The sequence below is a fragment of the Sturnira hondurensis genome, unplaced genomic scaffold, assembly GCF_014824575.4.
Source record: "Sturnira hondurensis isolate 20B ecotype Veracruz unplaced genomic scaffold, ASM1482457v3 Scaffold0021354, whole genome shotgun sequence".
In the NCBI taxonomy this organism is placed as follows: Eukaryota; Metazoa; Chordata; class Mammalia; order Chiroptera; family Phyllostomidae; genus Sturnira; species Sturnira hondurensis.
The window spans coordinates 35,870,918-35,892,025 of record NW_028093985.1 but is presented as its reverse complement, the minus strand read 5'-3'; the positions used below and the strand labels follow the sequence as shown (position 1 = coordinate 35,892,025).

Genomic DNA, 21,108 nt, shown 5'->3' with positions numbered 1-21,108 from the left:
GACTTGGCTCAAATCTCGTTTCCTCAGAGAATCTTTCCTTGATGTCCTGAGGTCCCATCTTTTATTTTCTTAATAGAATTCAATTATTTTTAGTCCCGCACTTGTTCACAATTTATTCATATTTTGCTTTTTTTAAAAACTGACTAACATATTACGCTTCAAGAAGCCAAGAACTATATTTATTTTGCTCATCAGTGTTAACATACTGCCTCGAGTACACAGCTCCTGGTACCATAGGAACTCACTGAACATTTGTTGAGGACACGAATGTCTAACCTCAGTGCCCTTATACTTAAATACTGTGCTATTGCCTCTCCCCTTTGCTGGTTTTAGAAGTGGTTTCTTCTTCAGTTCCTCAGGAGTTAGCAATACAACATAACCAAAGTAATTAGTGATGTTCTAGTCTTCAACCCACTCTCACCCGCCACACTCTTCCCAAAACCTCATCCCAGGTTAAAAGAATATTGAGAATGAAACATATCGTAGGAGGGAGGGGCTACTGAAGTTAGTTTGAAGCATGTGAGTACTTATTTATTGTTGGTAAGAGTATAAACTGATATGAACTTTTGGAAAAACACTGTATCAATATGCAAACATAGCCTTAAAATAAATATAAATAAATGAAAGCATACACAAAGAGAGGTGTGTGTGTATATTGGCATTTACTTAAGATGCCTAAAACTATATAAACCAAATATTTTAAGTAGTTGGTAGGTACTTTTGTGGAGTCAGATGGTTAAAAACAGAGGAGGGACTTTCCCCCCTCCTTTTTTTTACAATGGGCAATTATTATTTTTATAAAGATAAAAATAGAACATAGCCCTGTCCAGGTAGCTCAGTTGGTTGGATTGCTGCCCAGTACATCAAAAGGTTGTGGGTTCAATCCCCTATCAGGACACATATGAGAAGCAATGGATTGATGTTTCTCTCTCACACTGATGTTTCTCTTTCTCTCTCCTTCTCTTTCATCCTCTCTCTTTCTAAAATCAATAAACATATCCTCAGGTGAAGATTAAAAAAATAAATAAACCTTCATACTTCTGACATAGCAATCCCACCTCTAGGAATCTATACTAATATAATAACAAGAGATCTGGTCTAGGGCATATATATTACACACACACACACACACACACATAATATATTCACTAAGTGAGTTCTTTAATTCTTTCAATTTTAAAAAGTTGAAAATAATGTCCAAAAATAGATTGAGTAACTAAAATAAAGTACAGCAGCTCATTCAAATTTAATATACATTAAAATTATGCTTTAGACAATATGGGCCAAAAGTGCTCATGCTATAATGTTATATACACACAGCAAAGTATGTATTTATGGTGTTACTCTAATCTGTTAGGAAAGGAGAAAAAAGAGAAGGGTATATGGATAGAAAAAACCACTTAAATAAAATCTATCAAAATGTCATCAATTGCCATTTGTGGATGATGAGATTCTATAAATTTAGGTTACTTATAATATTTCGTACCTCCTAATTAAAATAATCATATTTTATTACTGAAAAATAGCAGATATTATTTTAATAGGTATAAGAATAGTGCATCAGTTCTTTTCTAACAAGTAATGTCAAACTCTCATACAAGACATATTTCATTGTTCTGATAGTAGATTCCAGCCCCAACTTGTCCTTCCACCCATCTTATTTCTGTTAAAAAGTAACCTGCATGTAATACTGTTTGGAAATGATATCTTCTTTGACTTCTGTATAGAAACAATGATGGTGCCTTAGGGAATGAAATGATCTGCAATTAAATATAGTTCAGGAAAAATTATGTTCTTGGTTGGAATTAGACCTTTTACTTCAATGCTGTTGGTCAGACTTCCTTGAACTAGACCAGTGGAGAGAAAACTACTTCCAACATTTTCCTATATGTTTAAATATACTCTTAGAGAATATAAAGCCAGCTCTTTTAGGGGGCATAACACGAGCTACTGTTAGAAACTTCATTTTGAACTGTCACATTTAATTTAGATGCCTACATTGGTAGTTGTCTATTAAACCAATGAAAACTTCTACGTATCTATATGGTCAGGAAGGCCTAACAAATCAACTTGAGATGATATATCTTTATTTGTACATAAGAAGTCTGAAACAATATTTATCAAAATGTTTATAGTAGGCAGTTCCCTCTGGAGTCAGGCGGAGCAGAGCATAAAAAAATAAGAGAGATCCCACAAAAACACATATGGAAACAAATCTCATTATATTATAAATATGTGTTCCAGATATCCTGTCAGTGGGAGTTTGAGTTTAAAAACTTCAAATTGATCAACTATGGACAGCAACTATTACATTCAGTTGCTGAAGTAATCCACACTCCCAATCCTTTTAAGCAACAATATAGAACACACTTATAAAGAAGGGCATAAATTCCATACACTGAACATTTACTTGGGAAACATTTACCACCAACATTATAAGTGTCTTTTATAAGGACACTAACATTATAAGTTAGTCCTTTAAACCTAATACAAAGAATGTAATTTAATATCAATGGTTCTGTTTGTTTAGGACATTTTAAAATCAAAGTCCTTAACGTGAAGAAAAGCCATGTTTGAATCAATCTGTTTCTCTCTGTCTCTCTCATTTTCTCTCCCTTCCTCGTTCCCCCCCTCTCTGTGTCTCTGAAAACAATATAGAACAAATATTTGATTCATAAAAATTCAACTGATATTATTTTTACAGATAAACATACTCATATTTATATATATTCATAGCATAAAGTACTGTGCTAAGAAAAATTTATTGACTAAAATTAATTAACATATATATAGAAAGTGAATGTAAAAGTTGTTTTGAAATTTTAAGGATACCCATTTAGCATTTATTATAATTCTTTTTATTCATAATCTGAATCTGTCTCCCATACTATGAAGTGAATCATTATTAATCTGCAGCACAAAGAAAAACATACAAAAATCTGGACTGTTATTAAATCATTAAACTCAGAGAAAAAATAAAAATGCACAGAGAAGCCCACACTGGAATTACCTGATACACTACTACTAACTCTATTTTTAATTGCTCTCCTATATTATTTCCAAAGCAAAACACACTCATTATATTCAAAGAAAAATACTGTGCTGTGACTGCATGTGGCTGCTTTCTTACTTTTATTAAGGTCATTACTGGAGTTCTTGTATCCAGGGATTCTATAGGTATCATCAAGTATGTAAAAACAAGCTTGTTAGGCAATAAAGCAAAAATAGAACCGTAAAAACAACATGGCATTCACTTCTGTTTTTTTTTTTAAAGCAAAAGCGCTCTTAACAATTGCTTGCTGTTGGCTCGTGGAACTAGAGAATGTATATTGGAACCTCAGTTCTCAGAAAATGATTTCTCTTAGCTATTATTTGTCTAAGAAGTGACAAACCATATAATTTACAAGAAGAAAACCACTGAATCCTTCAGAAAACACAACCTGGCAGTCTGTCTTCAAAGCAAAACAATGAGGTGGCAGGAGTGTGCTGGAGAAACCAGTCTTCAGGAGCCTCATGTAAGGGAATCCAGCTGTGCCTGTATGGTCTCTAGCTATTTACAGAGACAAAAAAAGAGAGGAAGTTGGTGAGGAGAGAGAAATTTCTATGAAGTGCTGTTCAGAATCATGCAAACAGAAGGGAAAGGATGGCACTGGCAATTATGCCTATTAAGTACATTCACATGGCAATAAATATGCCACAACATTTTTTCTTTTTATGTGAAAATATTAAAATTTGTGCTTGCTAAATTTTTGAATCTGCAAAGGATGATTTCCAAATACTACTGTTTTAAACACACACAGCTGTTTCATTTTAAGGGATCACCGTGTAAGATTTTCAAAGGGGATGGTGGCTTCCTAGATTACAAAAATCAGTATTTGGAAAGAACCATAAAATACGGTCAAAGATAAATCTTTAAGGACTGCTTATCTCCCTTTTCCCTTACACCCAGAAATAAAACTATTTAACACTGCTTTATATGTAAAGTGCCAGTGTGGCTAGGTACCACATAATTCATAACTTATTGCTTTAATTAAAGCCATTTCCATTTTCTTCCAGATTTAGCTTGTCGAATTCTCTTCATCTCAGCAATGCTTCCTACTGTGAAACATAAGGAGTTTACAAGCGAAGTTTAAAGAACTTAATTCTATAATAGGGCATTTAAAAATAAAAAATTCAGAAAATGAAGGAAATATAAAAAACTACTTATCAGAAATTATTTTAAAACACTGACCTTGTTATAGAAATCAAACAGCTCCTTGTGACTGAATTCCACAAGAACCTTTTCCATACTCTGTAAAAAAGAAGAAAAAGAATTCAGTTGTACACAATTTTTACAGCATTTTTCTCTCCAGCTAGCCCCCAATATGCCGTATTATTTATTCTCTGAGTGGGTTCAAAAAAGATCCTTACCCGCTCTACTTAACACCACTGTTCCTAGAACTCACAAATGCACTTAATAAAACTCTACTTGAGCAAAACATTTCAACACTATAGGGACATGTGTTCTTTAAGTTGACTCCACAAAAGTTAATAAAATATATGCGAGCAAAAGAAAATTTCATTATCTACTTTTTTCAAGATCGAGATAATACATGAGATTATATTTCATCTTTCTCAGCAGTCTATTTGAAATCTAGAAAATGCCATTACATAAAGACACTGGAGGCGGCATATCTGATTGAACCCATCCAGCCATTAATGTCTCACATCAGCACAGCTGCTGCCCCCAAGCATCTGACAGTTATGATCTTAACCTGCTGAGATTGCTACCTTTTTAAATGGATACACTCAGCAAAAGTTAACAATTAATACAACAGCTTCAAAGCCAGGACTTAAGCTCCTTCCTTTTACCTCATATGCTACACAGAGAAACCTTTACGGATGCTCCAGCTGCTAAACCACGTTGTGCAAGCCAGCACGGTGGCGTGGTGGAATGCGCCTCGAGCCCAACCCGCTCCAACTGGCTCTGGGCTGCTTTTGTAAACTGAGGAAACAAACTAGTTTCTGAGACTGTTCAAACATGTCTGTTTTATTCAAGGTGCTTTGGGAAATGAAAGTTAATGAGAAAAGGCCAAGAATGTGCTACCTGCTCGGACCACACTGTCATGCGCACACAACCTTAAAAAAGCTGCATGACTGAAGGAGTGGAGAACTGTTGCAGACACTGAGTCCCATACCTAAGTGGTTGTGGTCATTTCCAACACTGTAGTAATTCTAGTCCTCATGTCTGTGTCGAGTTCCTTTGTTTTATCTTTTCAAAAATTATTTGCATTTCTATTTACAAAGGCAACATTTTCAAAACGACTGATCTCCAACTCACCCAGTAGAGTCCAGAGAGCTGTGGCACCCACTTTTCATGAAGCCTAAGCCCACAAGATCAAATCCTACACTTCATTTTTTCTTTTACACCCACCTAAGCATTTAAGCTTTAAAATAAATGAAGAAGCATATCTTCTTTAAGGACTCATCCTTTAGGAATGATTTAAAACTATGAAGTTTTCAAATTGTACTAGAAAAACTAGTTGGCTAACCATCGCATTATCGTTAAACCCTGAATGCTGAATCAGCATTACCTAGCAGTGCTGTGTTTCCTCCCAGCAGTTAAAGGGAGCCAATGGGCCTAGGTATAACCCTAGGGGAAAGCAAGGCAAGCTCCTCACTGCATAAGCAAAAAATTAGGAGGTACTGAAGACTAAGTGTGTCAAGAACCGATTTGCTGTATCCCTGGAGGTAGCAGCCAAGCTAAGATATTTCCTGAATTTTACTTTGCTTGGTTTCAAGGTAGCATTTCTTAAAACATTACATTGTAGAAAAAGAAAGGTAACTTTGAAAATTTACTTTTTAAAATAATAATAGCTGAAACAATTGTGTGTATGTATAAATTTAATGTCTTGCATTTACTGAAATACTTAGCCCTAAGAAGAAAAAAAATGCTGATACCCAAAATAAAATATGCAAAGAACCTACACCAGCTGAATCACTGGTAGCTAGTTATCATTACTGCTTCCCATTCAACTCACAATGACAGAGAAAACCATGAGAATATGGGAGAATATGGAAGTGGTTTTAAGAGGTTATCTTTAGAATTTGAGAACCTAAGTTCATCTACAGAGCAGCCAAGGGCAGTTCTTCTTTAGGAAGGTAACTACAGAGCTTAGGATAATGATAAAAAGAGAAGGGGTACTGGTCAGCTTCCCACATTGCCATGCTCTGATCTGAAATCCCTGAGTCCAAAATTTAAAATTTAAATCTGGTCTCCTAGTATATTATTAAAGTATCTTATCCAAAAAGCAGTATAAACCCTGGCTGATGTGACCCAGTGGATTGAGTGCTGGCCTGCGAGCCAAAGGGTCGCAGGTTCAGTTCCCAGCCAGGGCACATGCCTGGGTTGTTGGCCAGGTCTCCAGCAGGGGGCATGTGAGAGGCAACCACACATTGATGTTTCTCTCCCTCCCCCTTCCCCTCTCTAAAAACAAATAAATAAATAAAATGTTTTTAAAAAGGAATATAGGATTAATTTTATTTACCAGGTTGTTAGCTTTATTTATGATTTTAAATGTAGACATATAGTCCAAGGTCACCATTTTTACTCTTGCAAATACTATCAATGGGCCTGATCAAAATCTTTCCTGAGACCATGACATTTTAAGGAAAATACACTTAGCTTCCCCTGGGAATATAACTAGAAAGTCACATATCTGCTCATCAAGCCAGAATCAATTCTCTAACTTCATTGTTTACTCCTCCAAAAATGTCTGGATGGTTCCATCCACGAAGGAAGTATGTTTTCAAACAATTTCTTTTCAGTTTAATGTCAAGACACAAATCAGTGCAGTCCAGACCCAACGAAGATTAAGAAAAGCATTACGTTTAATGAGAGTTCAATTATTAGTATTTACAGGTATTTCCCTTTGTCTGGCTCTCTATATATCTTCCCACACTTTATATACTCCTGGGCTTTGACCCAACTCATGGTTTACTAGCATCTTTAAGAGAAGAAGAGGAGGAAATAAATTGAAATTCAAATTCTCCATATCTCAGCTACCAGTAGCAACTCTAACAACAGGCTTTCTGGAGGAAGGTGTAGAAAATCCTGGCAATAGTGATTTTATAAGCTGAATTTGACAATGGATTTAATTATCCATGTGTCTACTTCCTGTCTCTCCCTGTTAATAGCTATAGATAATGAGTCCTGACTAGTTGGTCCTATTTTTTTCCATCAAAGAGTCAGAAAGATAGTCTGGATAATAAGATGTAGCCTATTATGCCATACTAAACAAGAAAAATATCTTAGAGGCATAAAACTACAGTTGCAAGTTATCAAATGTATTGTCATCTTGTCAGTCATACACCAAAGCTATTTTAAACTTAAACTAAATATATCTCTAATCTTACTTGGTGAAACCAATTAAGTACCTATTTTCATGTATGTGCATATATCTCATACATCTCATCTGTCTATAAGTATACATACACACCTTTACATTGCATGGTACTTCACTTTTCACACAGCCAAGTGTTTAAGAAAAAAATTTACATGGATATTATATCCCCATTCTTCCAATAATTGGGTACAAATGATTTGTTCATACAAGAAAAATTATTTTAAACTAAAATATGTTAAAGAAAGAATAATTCATACACAGAGTTTATACTATCTTCCAAAGAAATATAATTACTAGATAATTAATATAATTTCTTTCTGGGAGGACATTTTGTTGCTTGCTTGTTTAACAGGAGTATCAGTGGATACTGCTGTTACTTAGCATAACTCATTGGAAACATTTATTATATTTGGCAAAAAAAGAAGTAATTTAATAAGAGCTAATTAGACCAAGATAATGCTATTACATACCCTTCCACATAAATGAATTTTTTAAACATAAAAACAAAGTCAGCAGATATGATAGATTTCTGTTTTATTTTGCTTTGTTGTTGTTATTGTCTTGTCGGGGTGCAGAGGGTAGTTGATGTACACTGAGTCCTCCACACAACTGCACGATCCCTCCTGAGACAAAAGTACCTTCATGTAAGATATTTTGGAGGTTACTGCTAATGATGCCTGCTCATGCAAGAATAAAGCTGGGTAACATTTTTCTTAAGTCTTCTTGGTTCCACACTATCTTCCTTAATCTAACTTTCTGCTTTTATTTCCCACTAGACCCTCCAAAAACCTGTGCTCCAGCCAAAGTGGTATCCGCTCACTGTCTCCCACATTTCCCATACTTTCTTTCCTGTTTTTGCTCATGTGGTCTCCTACTCTCAGATGAATGTGATTCTAACTAGGTAAGGTAAAACAAAAAGCTAAAAGGAAATAAAAGTGAGTATCTCCATTACCTGGGGTAAAAAAAAGACTCTTTTAAGAAGGATGAAAATGATTGGTAAATTAAAATACATCAAATTTGGAACTTGCGTTCATCAGGACATATCATCAGAAGAGTAAAAAGGTTAGCCACAGACACTCATAGACAGAACACATAAAAACCCCTACAAATCAATAAAAGAGACAAAACTAAGTTTAAAAATGAACTAGAACATATGTCACATCACTATATTGTACACCAAAACTAATACAGTATCATATCAATTATATCTCAAAAAAAACCAAAACAACCAAAAAACCCCCAGCCACCTGAGTGGTGGTATCTGGCTGGGGAGAAGGAAGAAACGATCAGATTCTTATCATGCCAGATCACATTGTTAAAAGGAACTCCAGCTAATGCAAATGGTACGGAGACCTGGCTGGTGGCAGAATGCAAGAGGGGTAGGAAGTAACAATTAGGGACACAGCCCTTCTCTTGGTAGATTTCCTGGCAGTTTCCCCAGCCGAGAGAGGTACATACAAGTCCCCCAAGAATGCCCTGGATTTGACAGACTTGCTCTGACTAAAAAAAAAAAAGAGAGAAAAGAGACTTGAACAGACACTTCAGAGGAGGATATCTAAATAGCCCCAAAACTTACAAAAATATATTAGAAACCATACTACTGGAAGGGATGGAAATTTGTACAACCATTCTGGAAAACTGTTGGCGATAAAGCTGAATATATTCATAATCTATGACTCAGAAATTCACTCTTAAGTATAATACTACACTTAACAGAACTGTATACATTTGGACACCATAAGAATTGGTACAAGAATATTAATAGTGCATTACTCAAAAGAACAAAAAAGTGGAAGTAACCAAAATTCCTTTCAACAGAAGACTATACAGATAAATTGTAGTATAGTAATACAACGAAATGTTACACGGACATTAAAATAAACTACAGTTAAATACAACATCATGCATGATGCTCAGAAACATAATGCTGAATGTCAAGAGATGGAAACTGAAGAACATATACCAAGTTACAAAAAAACAGAAAGAGAAAAATAGTTAAGGGGTAAAACTACAAAGTAAAGCAACAAAGTTACCACCAGAAGTATGGGAATAGTGATCATCTCTGCATGATTGGAGAGAGGAGGAAGTAATTGGGAGGAGACGTAAGGACAGCTGAGTAAATGGTAGCAATTTATTTCTTAATATTGGTGGTGGGTGAAAAGGTTTTCTCTTTATGACAAATCACTGCTCCTTTTCTGTATGTGTGCTATATTTCTCCAGTAAGAAATTAAAAAGAAAAAGATAGCATTGTTATATGTGAAATTCACTCACTCATTTTATTCAATAATTATTTATTAAATGTTTACAAGGCCTGTTACAGGCACTACATTCTAGTTGATAAAGACAGACAGCAAACAAGATATGCAACCATACCAATAATAATAATAATGGATCTCATGCATGTAGAAATGCTTGTTCGTGGTCAGTGCAAAGAAGAAAAACAAAGCAAGGACAGGGAATGCACGCTTGGGAGTGCTGGTCAGCAAAGGTCTCTGAGGGGGGACATCTGAATGAATATTTAAAACAAGTGAAGGATTAAAAACTCACAGGATGGAAGAAAATATCTGCAAATCATTACCTGATAAGAGTATAATACCCCAAATGATAAATAATTCTTGTAATTCAACAACAAAAAGACAAACCCAATTAAGCCGATTAAAAATAGGCAAAGAACTGAACAGACTTTTCTCCAGAGAAGATATACAGTACAAACGGCAAGTAAGCACATGAAAAGACAGTCGACACCACTTTATACCTAATAGGAAGGGCATAATTGTTTTTAATAGGGGAAAAACAAGTGTTGGTAAGGGAATAGAGAAACTGAAATCTTCATACACTGCTAGTGGGAATGTGAAATGGTACAGCAGCTGGTGGAAACACTAGCAGTTTCTGAAAAAGTTAAACCAGAACCACCTATGACCCAGCAAATGCACTCGTGAGTACATATACCCAAAAGAACCGAAAACATGGATGCAGAAAGATGCTTGTACACCAGTGTTTACAGCACCTTTTCAACATCTGTCTAAGGCAGTATGTTGGGATTTTGATGAAAAGATTTTGAAAAAAGATGGCAGAGGAGGTAAGGAATACAGAGATGATATTCAGAGTAGTGCATTTTGTATGTGCTTACTCTTCCATCGACCATCAGTTTAAGCCTGCTACATGGTGACTTGTGTCTCCCCCAAATTCTTATGTTGAAACCATAACCCCTAGTACCTCAGAATGTAACTATATTTGGAGAGTCTTTAAAGAGGTAATTATGACAAAATGAGGTCATGAGGGTGAACCCTAACACCCTGGTAACCTTACAAGAAAAGAAGATGAAGATATGGACACACACAGAAGAAAGACCATATGAAAACACTGGAGGAAGATGGCCAACTGCAAGCCGAGCAGAGAGGCCTTAGAAGAAACCAATCCTGTCAACACCCAGATCTCAAACTTCTCGCCTCCAGAACTGTGAGGAAATATACTTCTGTTATTTAAGCTACCCAGTCTGTGCAGCCCTAGCAAACTAATACAGATCCCATTACTTTTTCTGGGATGGATGGAGAGGTCTTTAAGAATAGTGGACAGACGCGGGAGAGTTTTAAGTTTAAGAATGAGATGAATAGCCCTGGCTTGTATGGCTCAGTGGATTGGGTGTCAGCCTGTGAACCAAAGAGTAGCCTGTTCAATTCTCAGTCAGGGCACATGCCTGGGGTACAGGCCAGGTCCCCAAGAGGGGGTCACATATTGATGTTTCTCCCCCTCTCTTTCTCCCTTCCCTTCTGTCTAAAAACAAATAAAATCTTTAAAAAATGATATAAACATATTTACAACCATTCTGGCTTTTACTTGTAAATAAATTGCAGTAGGCCAAACCAGAGATGGACACACCAGTTAGGAGGCAAAAGGTCTAATTTTCCAGTGAAACCCATTAAAGTCACTAATATTATTAACTAAACATATACAGATTAGAAGATTTACTCTCTTTCTTCTGCCTTATATATGTAAGATTACAACTAAGAACTCATTTAGAAAGTTAATTACTTATATTGCTGAAGCTGGTCTCATGCATTAATAGCAGACTTAAACTTTCTGCATCCTATTGAAAACACTGCAAAGTAAAAATTAAAGTGAAAAGATTAACATCCTGACAATTCCTTAAAAGAGAAGATGTATTTGTTCACCCATTCCTTTTAATTTTTAATTTGTACTCCTGTCTATGAGTACCTGGCTAATGGTGCACACAGCCATTAGTAAAATCTCCGTAACGACAGAATTTAAAGGTCTTCAGAGAGATCTAACTTGATGAAAGCTGAGAGTAAAAATATCCTTTGCTTCCCGTTTATTAGAAATTAGGAACATATATACACTTTCCAAGAGAGAAATGCATTAGTCTCTTCATAAATTATCCTAGCAGAAATATCCTGTAAATAATACTGATATAAGCCAGAGAAGAATTAAACCAAATTTACATTGCTTATCTTTTAACCTTAAATCTGATATCAGAATCAGAATTGATACAATTACTTTCCACCCAGAAAAATTATGAGTAGAGGATACTAGTAAAAGAAAAAAACTACTAATATCTTCTCCTAGTTGAATCTAAATAAGGAGGAAGGGTTTTCAGGCAATGCTAAAGGACATACGGACAAAACCAAGGTGGGGGGGGTGATCAGGGGATGGAGGTGGGGATGCCTGGGGTAGGGGGGGAATGCAGACAGCTGTACTTGAACAACAATAAAATGAAATAAATACTTTGCTAGGTACTTTGCTAGAACGTTTCCTCCTTTTAAGTTGTAGAAATAAAAAGCAAAGATAAAAATTAAATAATATCTCAAGTTTTACTGAATTAATTATAAAACAAAAATCATTAGGCACACTTTATGAAATAAATACACCGATAGATTATATTCCGTATAACTGTATTATAAATATAGTCCAGTATCTTTGCTGTTATTATTTGTTGACTATCTTCACTAACTATTATTGTTAAAAAAAACTAGCGATCTAATTTAAGCTCCTACCACAGACTGAAAAACTATGAAATTCTATTCATACATACAAGCCTTAGTCATTTCTGTCACTCAGTCATTCAGTACACATTTAAAGAGTACTGATAAAAAAGTAGATAAACCCTAGGGAGGAATATATCCTTGACCCAAGAAAGATCTTTGTAGGCAGACTGCCCTTCACAGCTAAGCTCCCAACTTTTGGAAGAATGTACATGAACAGCAGGACGGAAGGGATCTCTGCTCATCTGTCAGATCAGTGGAATCAATCCTGGCAACCCAAAGGGTGACAGATGTTACAGACGGCTCTGTCTCAGCGGGTGCCAGCTTGAGAGGCGCAAGCAAAAGCATTCTGGGTAGAGGTGAGAGCCAATTTCCACTTTTCTGAGAGGCAGCTTGCCTACATGATTTCCCAAGGTTCTTTACAATCCTATAACTCAAGGATGTTGGAAGGCACACCTACATGAGAAAATATAATAAAACTGATGAACTGAGGTAGAGGACTACAACATGTCAGTGAGAAAGCTCCAGCAATAACCTAGTCCAGCCCTCTTATTCAATAGATGAGAAGCTGGTCCCACAAAGATGAACCAACTCACATCAAGTATGTAGTGGTGGGACTCATTATTGTTCTTCCCATTTCATCAGTATAGTAACCCAAGATAAAACAGCACTTTCACCTGCATATAAAGTTAATTTATAGAAAATAATTGCACAATTGCTTCCCTACTCTAACTCATTCTACACAGAAATACATAAAAGCTATGCCGAGGGTAACTATTTTGATAACTATAGCTGATGAGGTGCCAAGCTTTTTAAGTAATAGAGGTATGATGTGAGGTTAAAGTCTTCAATTTCCCAAATAAATTTCAGGAAAACATATAAGCAAATCTCTTTGTCTTGGTTACATTAGTTTTTAAAAAAGCCACTGTGAAAATTTCACAAAAGTTAACACAGTATCATTGTCATGTTTAAAACTGTAATCACAAGCAAAAATGTTAGCCCAGTAAATGTACTACACACAGAAATAATCACTGTCACCTGGACATGGAGCAGATTTCTCTCTCCATCAAGCCCTGTGATGCCAGCAGGTTCCAAGACCTCACAGGTGTGGATCGCCCTGCTGTCGGGGGGGGGGGGGTGCAGTAAGCACACTGGAAACCTTGAGTTTATACCAAGATTTGATAAAAGTTACAAAGGGACAACTGCCACAAGTAAAGGGACTAAAAGCCAAGAAGGACATTTCCCAGGGTTAAAGCAACCAAATATTTTTTCAATCTTCGCAAAATACAGTTTGACAAAATGCTTATTTATTTAGGAATATAGTCAGTATGTAAAGAGCGAAATCATATTTCAGGCATATTAGCATAGCCTTCAAGAGTTCCAAAATCTGGCCCATGACCCCTCATCTTGTAGCTCCTCCTAATGCGCTGTATGCCCAGCAGGACCAGGCAGCTTTGCAGACTGCCCTTTGGGTCTTTGTTCATGCCGTACCCTGTGTTCTTCCAGCAGTCCTCCTAAAAGTTCTTGTAAGTGTATGCACGCACACACGTGTACATGTACCGGCCATTTCCTCTGGCTAGATCCTAATACTCACTTGAGCTGACATCATGTACCCTGTGCCTATTTCCATTATAGACTTTCCCTACTACACTGTATGGAAGTACCTACTTTTGTACCATAGATGTTAGGTTCTTCAGGGGGTAGAGGCTATGCTTTAGTCCCATTATTGTAGTCCAATAGCCTAGTATAGTATATATAACCTTAGTAATAAAGGTACTTAACCTTTATTACTAAGGTTAAGTAACTCAATAAACAGGTATTTACTTAATAAATTTACTTATTTATTTACATGTATTTATTTATTTACATAGTAATAAAGGTTAAGTACTTGACCTTTATTACTAAGATTAAGTAACTCAATAAACAGGTATTTACTTAATAAATTTACTTATTTATTTATTTACATGTATTTATTTATTTACATAGTAATAAAAGTTAAGTACTTGACCTTTATTACTAAGGTTAAGTAACTCAATAAACATGTATTTACTTAATAAATACATGGTTATTGAGCTTAATTTTAAGAAAAGGAGGTTGCTGAATTTAAACATGTTTTTGCTGCTGTAGGGAAAAGAATACAACATATGGAGGGTATTAAAATAGGTTTTGTCTATTGATGACAATATTTTTCAATTATACTATAGTATTTGCCCCAATCATGACAATGGTCCTGTAGGTCTCATAACTCTTGTTTACTCAGTAAATATGTGGGATAAATATCACATTAATTGAGCTCTAGGTACTGATTCCCTAGTTAGCTTGAAAAATGGCTCCTTATACTTGAAGGCCCCTGCTTCAAGCTGGTGAAAGCAGATTTATGGTTTTGAACATTTTTAGCTGAAAGACAACAGTTTTGACTACTGACATAACAACAAACTATTTTTTACCATAAAAATCTATTCAACATAAAATAGGGTAAAACTGTGCATGAAATATTGTCACAAGGGTGTAATCAAAAGTATCTACTTCAGCTGTTAAAACATTTAACCTGTTATCTGTATATGCCCTTTTCACGTGGCTAAAATATTACTTTGTTCTTGTATAGACAGTACAATGTGTTTGGCAGTCATATCATTACTATAGTTCCTGTCCTCTTAAAAATTATAATGTTCTATGCATGAGCAGATCACAAACTCGGGAGTCAATCAAAGTGCATCTCCTATATAGTATTCATTAACTATAATTTATTATATGTATGCTGATATGTCATTATGATTTTCAGCTTTGCTGTTGAAATATTTAGCTATGGTTGATGAAAATAATCAACAAGAGGTTTTGAATGTGACTACATGAAGCTCCTTAAATACAGCAAGAAATCATGTTAAGAATGGCAGTGACTGCTAAAAAATGGAGCTTTTTTTTCTGTAATAAATATTACAGGTGATGTCATCTTTTTCTGGAAATTATACTTTATTTTAACTATAAATACTTAATCAGATTACCAAAGCATTATCATTACAGATGTAGAATAGCTGTATTATTTAACTTCTCAAATGCCTAACTTCTCAAAATCCTAGCTGAGGAATTCCAGGAAAACCACAAAGACCAAATTGCAATCATATTATGTTTCCAGTGTATAGTTTTAAAGTTTATGAGCTCCATGTCCTTTGTTCATAAAATCACTTTATTATATTCATACACAGAAATTTGGATGATGTGTGTTTAGTTTCAAGAACTGCTATATATTTTGCATTCTAAATTAAATAACCTAATATAATTTGCAGTGTTAAGGAAAAGGTAATAAAAACATATGTTGGTTTAATTTTTCCTGTTTTGTGCTGCCATGTGAGTGTTCAAGGAAAAGAGGACCAATATGCGCACCTTAATGAGTATCAATTTCTCAATTTAGCTACAATTTACATTTCCTCTAAGTGGAAGCTCTGTTTCTGCAAACTAACAAGGGTCAGTTCAGCATCTGCTTCATGTTAAGAAGGGTACTGAATTTACTATATACGGGGACACCTGAAAATCCATTATTTACCTGCAACATAATAATGGGATGCCCTTTGATTTACACTCAACAAATTAGACCCAAAATTCAAAAGATGGGCAGGTGCAATAACTAATTTGCTTATGGGGTTAAGGCAGTGATTGTCTGAAAAATTTGTTAACTTGTAATTATATTGTTTCATTACAAATTTTTAACTTGTAATGGTTGTCAGATGAAGACTGAGCTCTATTTTCAGTCCACATTAGTTAGTTCCCTACTAACCTAATTACCAGCTTACGATTATCATGATCCTCTTGGAATCACCTAATGACCTAATAATGTATATTCTGAAGACAAATTGGTTCCAATGAGTTGATATTTTTTCATAATCCTGAGCATATCAGGAGCTAATAAATAAAGTTTTTCTTTTACATTTGAAATACAATGTTTGGCACTTCAAAATTGAAATGGTTTTTAAAATCCCACACAACAATATTTTCACTGATACATCCTGTAGAACAAGGAACATAAAGGAAAGAATAAACAAATGGGATGACATCAAATTAAAAACCTTCTGCACGGCTCAGGAAACCACCATCAAAAATGAAAGGGAACCAACCATATGAGAAAACATATTTGCCAATGATACCTCGGACAAGAGTTTAATCTCCAAAATACATAAAGAACTCATACAACTCCACTCCAGAAAGACAAACAACCTAATTAAAAAATGGGCAAAGGGCCTGAACTGACACTTCTCCAAGGAGGACATACAGAGGGCCCAGAGATATATGAAAGGATGTTTAGCATCACTACCCATCAGAGAGACGCAAATTAAAACCACGATGAGATACCACTTCACACCAGTCAGAACGGCCACCATTAATAAATCAACAAACAAAAAGTGCTGGCCAGGGTGTGGAGAAAAAGGCACCCTAGTACACTGTTGGTGGGAATGCAAACTGATGCAGCCACTGGGGAAAACAGTAGAGAATTTTCTCAAAAAACAAAATTGGTACTGCCTTTTGACCTGGCAATTCCACTGCTGGAAGTATACCCTAAGAACCCTGAAAACCAATTTGAAAGAACCTACGCACTCCTAGGTTCATAGCAGCATCATTTACAAGCGCGAGGTGTTGCAAATGGCCTAAGTGCCAATCAGTAAATGAGTGGATCAAAAAACTATGGTACATTTATACAATGGGATATGCAACAGAAAGAAAGAAGCTCCTACCTTTTGCAGTAGCATAGATGGATCTGGAGAGTATTATGCTAAGTGAAATAAGCCAGGTGGTGAAAGACAAGTACTATATGATTTCACCTGTAAGTGGAACCTAATCAACAAAATAAACAAGTGAACAAAATAGAACCAAAGATGTAGAAATAAAGAACAAGCTGACAGTGACCAGAGTGGAGTGGGGAGGAGGATAATGGGGAAAAGAAAGGGAAGGGTCAAGGAAGGAGTATAAAGGACCCACGGACAAAGACAATGGGGAGAGGATTGAATGAGGGAAGTGGGAGGTGGGGGATGGATAGGGCAGGGAGAGTAATGGGGGGAAATGGGGACAACTGTAGTTGAACAACAAAAAATTTTAAAAAATCATAAAAAACAAAATATAGTGTTTGGGGATTATCACTATGCATTCAACACAGGTAGTATTGACAGACAGTTCTGTGTGTGCTATGGTGCTTTAGTAAATGGAGGAGCACAGGTTTTGTTTTCAATTTAAGAAAAATATAACATTGGAGAATTTAACATTATTTTAAAAACAGATTAATGGAGATACTAACACACCACACAACTCACCCATTTAAAATATATAATTTAATGGTTTTAGTAATTCACAGAATTGTGCAACTGTCACTACAGTTAATTTTACAGTATTTTTATCACCACCAAAAGAAACCCCATACCCTTTGGCTATCATCTGCCAATCCTCCTACCCTGCTTTTGCCCATTGTCCTAGGCAACCAGCAATATACTTTCTGTGCTTATAAATCTGCCTATTCTGGAAACAATATAAATTTTAAACAGATCCCTAATGCACACCATTATTTAAGGAATGGGCTATAAAATAGTGGAGTTCTGCAAAAACAAAAGCTGAGGAATGCCTTGAGAGGTAGGGTAAACCCTAGAAAGTGCTACCGCAGACCTTGAGGAAAGAGAGAGTTTTAAATAGAAAAGGGTGATTCCAGTGCCAAAGCTCCCAAGAATCGACTAAAACAAGGGCTAATTCATTTTCATCTCAGATTTAATGTTACTGACACTGGAAGAAGTATTTTTGGTGGATGGTGGGGAGACGCTAACCCCAATGGATTAGAGAGGTGAATATAAAGTGAGAATGTCCAATGAATACAGACCAGGGGTTGGTAAACTACAGTCTACAGGCCAATTCTGGCTTGCTGTCAGTTTTTTTTAAGTAAAGGTTTATTTTTAATTTTTATTTAACTCTTGTTCTAGTACAGTTTTCTTTCTTGTATTCCCAGCCCTGCCCCCCCCACAGTGCTCCCCACCTCCCTCCCATCTCTGCCCCCCACCTTAGTTATTGTCCATGTGTCAAAGGTTTATTGAAACACAGCCACACTCATTTGTTGTGCATTGTCTATGACTGCATGTATAAGAGCAGCACTATATTGCCTGCAAGCTTAAAATATTTTACTATTGGCCCCTTGCAAGAAAAAGTTTGCCAACCTGTGTTGTAGACAAATGTCTTAAATTATTAGTTCTATTTACTACAAGTGACCTAATTAGCATCCATATTCCATATTTTGTTCACTTTTACCAGTTAAAAAGGACCAGTTGTTCACATGTAAGTGGGAGCCAGTAAAGTCAGCTGTGTTGAATATGGAGTAACTACTCATCTCAAGGTTGAAATTTCAGGCCTTCTTTATTACCATCTGATGCACTCTTATGTTATAGAAAGGCTGGTGATAGCTACAGAAGCTGTTAGATTATATCTCTGGAATAAACAGAATACATCATTTAGCAGCTCTTATTTATATAAGTTTTCAAACATTAATAAAGTCTTACATCATATAAATTTCTTTAAGAATACAAATGTGATTTAAAAATTTATATTAAAAATAAATTATGCCTCAATTTTTATCTCATTTCTAAAGTTTAAGTGCTTTTTTCAATTAGTTGCAAATATTTTACTTTAATGAGTCATATATTCATATGAAGTCCATAAACATTTCTTGTTAGTTTTAAAACTCCAGTTTACCTCCATTAAAAAGAAGCCAAAGGTTGGAATCAGAAACATTAAAACTAGACTGTTCAGCTTTTGCTTGTTACACGTGGCCTTTCCCTGGAATGACTCACAACATAAAGCTACACAATTTGGTTTAATATTTTGTATTTGTTGATGATTAGAGGGACTAAATGCCTCTCTAGTCTAGCCATTAAGATTAGTGAGTTTTGTGATCTATGCCAACTTAATAAAACAAAACTTTAAATATCCTATTCAGAAGTTCTCAATAATTTGGAACTTGAAATTACTTTATAAAATTCTTTTCTAGTGCTAAAAAACAAGGGTTTCAAAGACATTTCCTGTTCTGAAAAGGAAAAAAAAATGACAAAATGGTGAGAGCATCAATCAAACACCACTTTTTGATTATAGGTCACATGGGGCTTCAATATCATAGATTCATAGTTTGGGAAATTAAGACATAGATTATATCATAGTTGAATGGCATACAATATGAGAACAGGTTAGATCTACTTAACCCCAAGGTGATTTCAAGTAGTTTTTACTTTCAACTCAGATTTGAGTTGACAAATATAAAATTGATAAGGTTGGTGAAATTTACCCAAATAGTTATGAAAAAATTACTCACTTGTGTCATAAAGTAGAAAAAAGTCTATGATAATTACAAAACTAGAATATTTGCGTGAAGCAATGTTGTTTAAGGTGGGGTTAAATAATGGCAAAAGGGTTTCCCTTTTAGATATTTATAAAGAGACTGCCTTAAATTAAAGTTTGCAGAAACTTGCAGAAGCAACCAAGGACCATGTTGCAAATTAGAACTTTTTCAAATAGACACAGGCTCCTAGTAGGTGGGCCAGACTAATCTGAAACCAGAATGAATGGTAACAGAGTTCTCAGAAGTTGATCTTCCAGATAGGAGCTTAGAAGTAATAACCATATTACTGATCATGATCTCAGTTTGGTCTTGATTTAGAGTGTTAACCCAGTTCATGCACAGGGCTTATGTTCATGTGGAGAGAACGAGATCTGAGACGAGTAGTAAAACACACCAAACGCACTGAGCAGGATTAGCAACACACCCTAATTCTCATTGGGGAATGCTCACCCAAATGATTACCTATAGTAGCGGAATCCCTTCCCCTTTCCTTCCAACCCCCTACGCCACTTCTTCTCCTAAAGACTCATTTCTCAAAAACTGAAATGCTAAATTTACTTAAATTCCCTTTCTCAGTCTCATAATTAACTTCTAGACCATTCCAAACACTGACAGCCAACTCAATTTTTAAAGTGCCATTCTCATTAGGTTGTTCTTCTACTAACAACAGTCAGCATCTCTCCAATTACGAACAATTTTTGCCTAGAAGTCAAAGCTTTCCATAATCAGGTCCCACTCTACCACTTACTTTTTAATTAAAAATATTTAAAATGTTAAAATTACAGGGACTAATGTAGCAGATATTTATGTAACCCAACACCCACATATACCTCATATTAACATTTTGTCTTTAAAGAATACAGTCAAAATCTGCCACCGCTCAGCTCATTTCCTTCCCTTCAGTAGAAGGATAAAGACTTGTCAGAAATAAAAACATAAAGAAGGAAATCAGAGACAATAAACAAAAGACTTAAAATGTAAAAATTACTTATTAACTATACTGAGATTAGAAGAGTGATTTTTTAATGCTACCCATTTGCTAATATTAGACTGGAAAGTTGAAAATAAGAGAATTTAAAAAAACAAAACAAACAAGCAGGCAAAATAAAACCAAATACACTGAAATAGAGAACAGAGGGACAGCAACCAGAGGGGAGAGGGGAGGGAATTTCAGAGGAAAAAGGGGAGGGATTTAGAGGAACTAGTATGAAGGATACATGGACAACAACTAAGGAGGGTGGAAATGGGAGGGAGATGGGGAGTATAGGGGGGGTGGGATGGGATGGGAGTAATAGACAGAAAACTGTACTTGAAAGATAATTAAATAAATAAAATAAAAAAATGACAACACCTCTTTCATCTTCATTTC

General features: G+C 35.5%; 1 protein-coding gene across 3 annotated transcripts in view; it reads right to left on the bottom strand.

Moving 5' to 3' along the window:
* Nucleotides 1-1,516: 1,516 nt before the first annotated feature.
* Nucleotides 1,517-21,108, bottom strand: part of COMMD10 (COMM domain containing 10) — a 159,864-nt gene continuing 140,272 nt past the window's right edge. For all 3 annotated transcript variants that reach the window (XM_037032104.1, XM_037032107.1, XM_037032106.1), the window contains 2 exons: nucleotides 4,232-4,291; nucleotides 1,517-3,550 (listed from right to left, as the gene is read on the bottom strand). In XM_037032104.1, the coding sequence (XP_036887999.1) occupies nucleotides 3,512-3,550; nucleotides 4,232-4,291 (99 nt within the window). In that variant the 3' untranslated portion in view covers nucleotides 1,517-3,511. The remainder of the gene's footprint in view (nucleotides 3,551-4,231; nucleotides 4,292-21,108) is intronic.